Raw genomic sequence first — 2355 nt, forward strand, 5'->3', positions numbered from 1 at the left:
GGGGCGCTTCGTGTCACCGAGTTCTGAGGGAAGCAGAACAAAAAAGTGGAGAGGAGAGGCAGAAGCTGCCACCTCCCTGGAGAAGAAAGAGGGGGAGGAGAGGGGTTTTTAAAGAGGCAGTATACACAGGCCAAGACCTCTTCGCATTTCCTCCTGAGATTTAAGAACAGCCAGGATATTTCCAAGGTTTAAGGAAAAACAGAACAGAAATGGCCTGCTTTCTTTCCCATCAAAAAGCATCCTGAACTGGCAAAAGTTCATTGTTTGGGAATTCTTTACAGGTCATCCTGAAACCACAAGCCATCCTCGGCCTCTGCTGTTCTTACAATTAGACAAAAAAAGATCGCAAGTATAAATAACTTGGTTGTTCTTCCGACAGCCAGCAGCATCTGTCTTTATATCCCTGTCTCCGCCCTTAGCAACGGAACATCGCAGCTTCTTCCCGTGCTTGCAGCACCACTGGAAGATCCCGTGCGAGCTGCAGAGCAAGGATCTACCACGTTCCCTGAGCCACAACACAAGCGTTTTGTTCTGACGCCTCTGCCAGGACTTGCTGCGAGCCTCAGCTCACTGCTCTTGGCACCTTCCAGACTCAGCCAGGCAGGTCACCGGGCTCCCGTTTGTCTCCTCCATCACTGCTTCCAACTCCACCAGCGTCTGCTTAGAAGCCATTTTGTCACCAGCAGCCCAGGCTCTCACTAGCATCTTCTCGCCCCCGGCACGAGGAGATGAGGAGAGTTGTGTTGTGCTCTGAAACGCAGCGGATAGTGGTCTGGAGCCAGGCAGATGTGTCCTTCAGGACCTCAGGGCTGGACAACGCGTTTCATGGTGTATTTTTTAGCTCTCTCCTGCCCTCAGCTCTCTGAAGAGCAGACAGCAGAGGGAGCCTGCTCTTCCGCAGACGCAGACACGCAGCCTGCAGAGCCTGCTGCGAAAGAGGGATTTACCATGTCACGCTGCAAGCGAGCCGAGAGATTTCCTTTCAGAATGAAGCATTTAAAGCTTTTAAAACTTTAATGAAGCAGGGGAAAAACTCTACTCCTGCCAACGGCTTTAGAAACCGTCAGGAAAATAAAGGCAAACAAAAAAACCCTTTGGTTCTTGCTGACATTTGCAGATCGGTCTGTGCTACACAGTTTAATCACCCCTCACCTCAAAACCACAGAACTTTTCTCCTCGAGGAGATGGGAAGCAGAAATCGTGACCACATATGGACATTCCCAAAATCACAGCCCTTCGGTTTACTTCGCTCCCTTCCTGTCACTCCCACCTCTTCCACAGTTTGGGTGTTATATTTAGCACTCTGGCTCGACTCCCACTCAAGCCATCACATTTTACCCACCTGAATTCCGCTCAGTGAATGTTTTCTGCTTTCTGCTCTAGCTGGACGCTTTTAAAGAGCCAAACTGCTCTGCCCCAGAGACGGGAGAAGGAATCCTTCAGAGCACCAGGTAAAGTGTGAGTGATAAACCAGCTACTGAGAACCAACAAGATTGTGGGGGCTTCTGTGTAAGTTACTTCACGTGGTTCTCATTGCTTCTTAAAAGCAAGTGAGAAAAAAAATGTCTAAAATACACTATAGAGGATGGACAGGGAGGAAAAAATAATGGCTTCACTGCAGGCACGTACGTTGATGGGTAAGGGAGGAAGCCAGCACACAAATTCACTCCCTGGTATGGCCAGCCCCGGGGGCAGGGGGCTGCTGGCCCAGGAGCCTCCTCAGGAGCCACCACGCAGCCGGGCTCTGGCAGCACATGGGCAGCCAGCGTTTGCTGTTCCTCCTGGGTACGGCCGGCCCCTCGCAGAGGAAAAGCAAAGACAACTGTCAGTTCTGCTCGAAAAACGTGTCTCACTTTGAGCAAACGCCCTCGGAATGCCCAGCATGGCTGGGAACCAGCAGCAGAGTGGGACTGGCCTTGGCAGCCGGCAGAGAGGCAGCTGAGACAGTGACACAGAGAAGTAAAAAGCCCCAACCACTGAAGCTGGGATCTCAGAAGCAACCCCTTCTCAGAGAGGAACCAGTGCGCTCCCCGCTCAGTGCCACGCATCTGCTCCTCGCCCCACACCATGAGACCTGAAACTGGATCAAGCAGATACGGTGTCCCAGCAGTGCACTGAGCCACGGGGCTGGAGTGAGAGACCAGATCTCTGCACTGCGGTAACCCCGAAACAGGGCGAAAGTGGGCAATAACGCAGATACAACTAGGGGGAATCTTGGCACTTTGGGGAGGGTGCGTACAGGGATGTATGTGGACGTGGGGGCACACACACACGCGTCCAGAAGGAAGCAATGTGGTGGGATTAGCAGGACCAGCTCTGCTCCCATCTCCTCGCCCCCCAGCACAGGCTGCAGGG

The 2355-nt window shown here is 52.7% G+C and overlaps 1 protein-coding gene across 1 annotated transcript in view; it reads right to left on the bottom strand.

Annotated features, from left to right (window-relative positions):
- Positions 1 to 2355, bottom strand: part of PIP4K2B (phosphatidylinositol-5-phosphate 4-kinase, type II, beta) — a 9530-nt gene that overhangs the window by 4823 nt on the left and 2352 nt on the right. The window contains exon 3 of the mRNA XM_010142976.1: positions 1 to 23. Within this exon, the coding sequence (XP_010141278.1) occupies positions 1 to 23 (23 nt within the window). The remainder of the gene's footprint in view (positions 24 to 2355) is intronic.

This window comes from Buceros rhinoceros, unplaced genomic scaffold (genome assembly GCF_000710305.1).
Source record: "Buceros rhinoceros silvestris isolate BGI_N320 unplaced genomic scaffold, ASM71030v1 scaffold27339, whole genome shotgun sequence".
NCBI lineage: Eukaryota > Metazoa > Chordata > Aves > Bucerotiformes > Bucerotidae > Buceros > Buceros rhinoceros.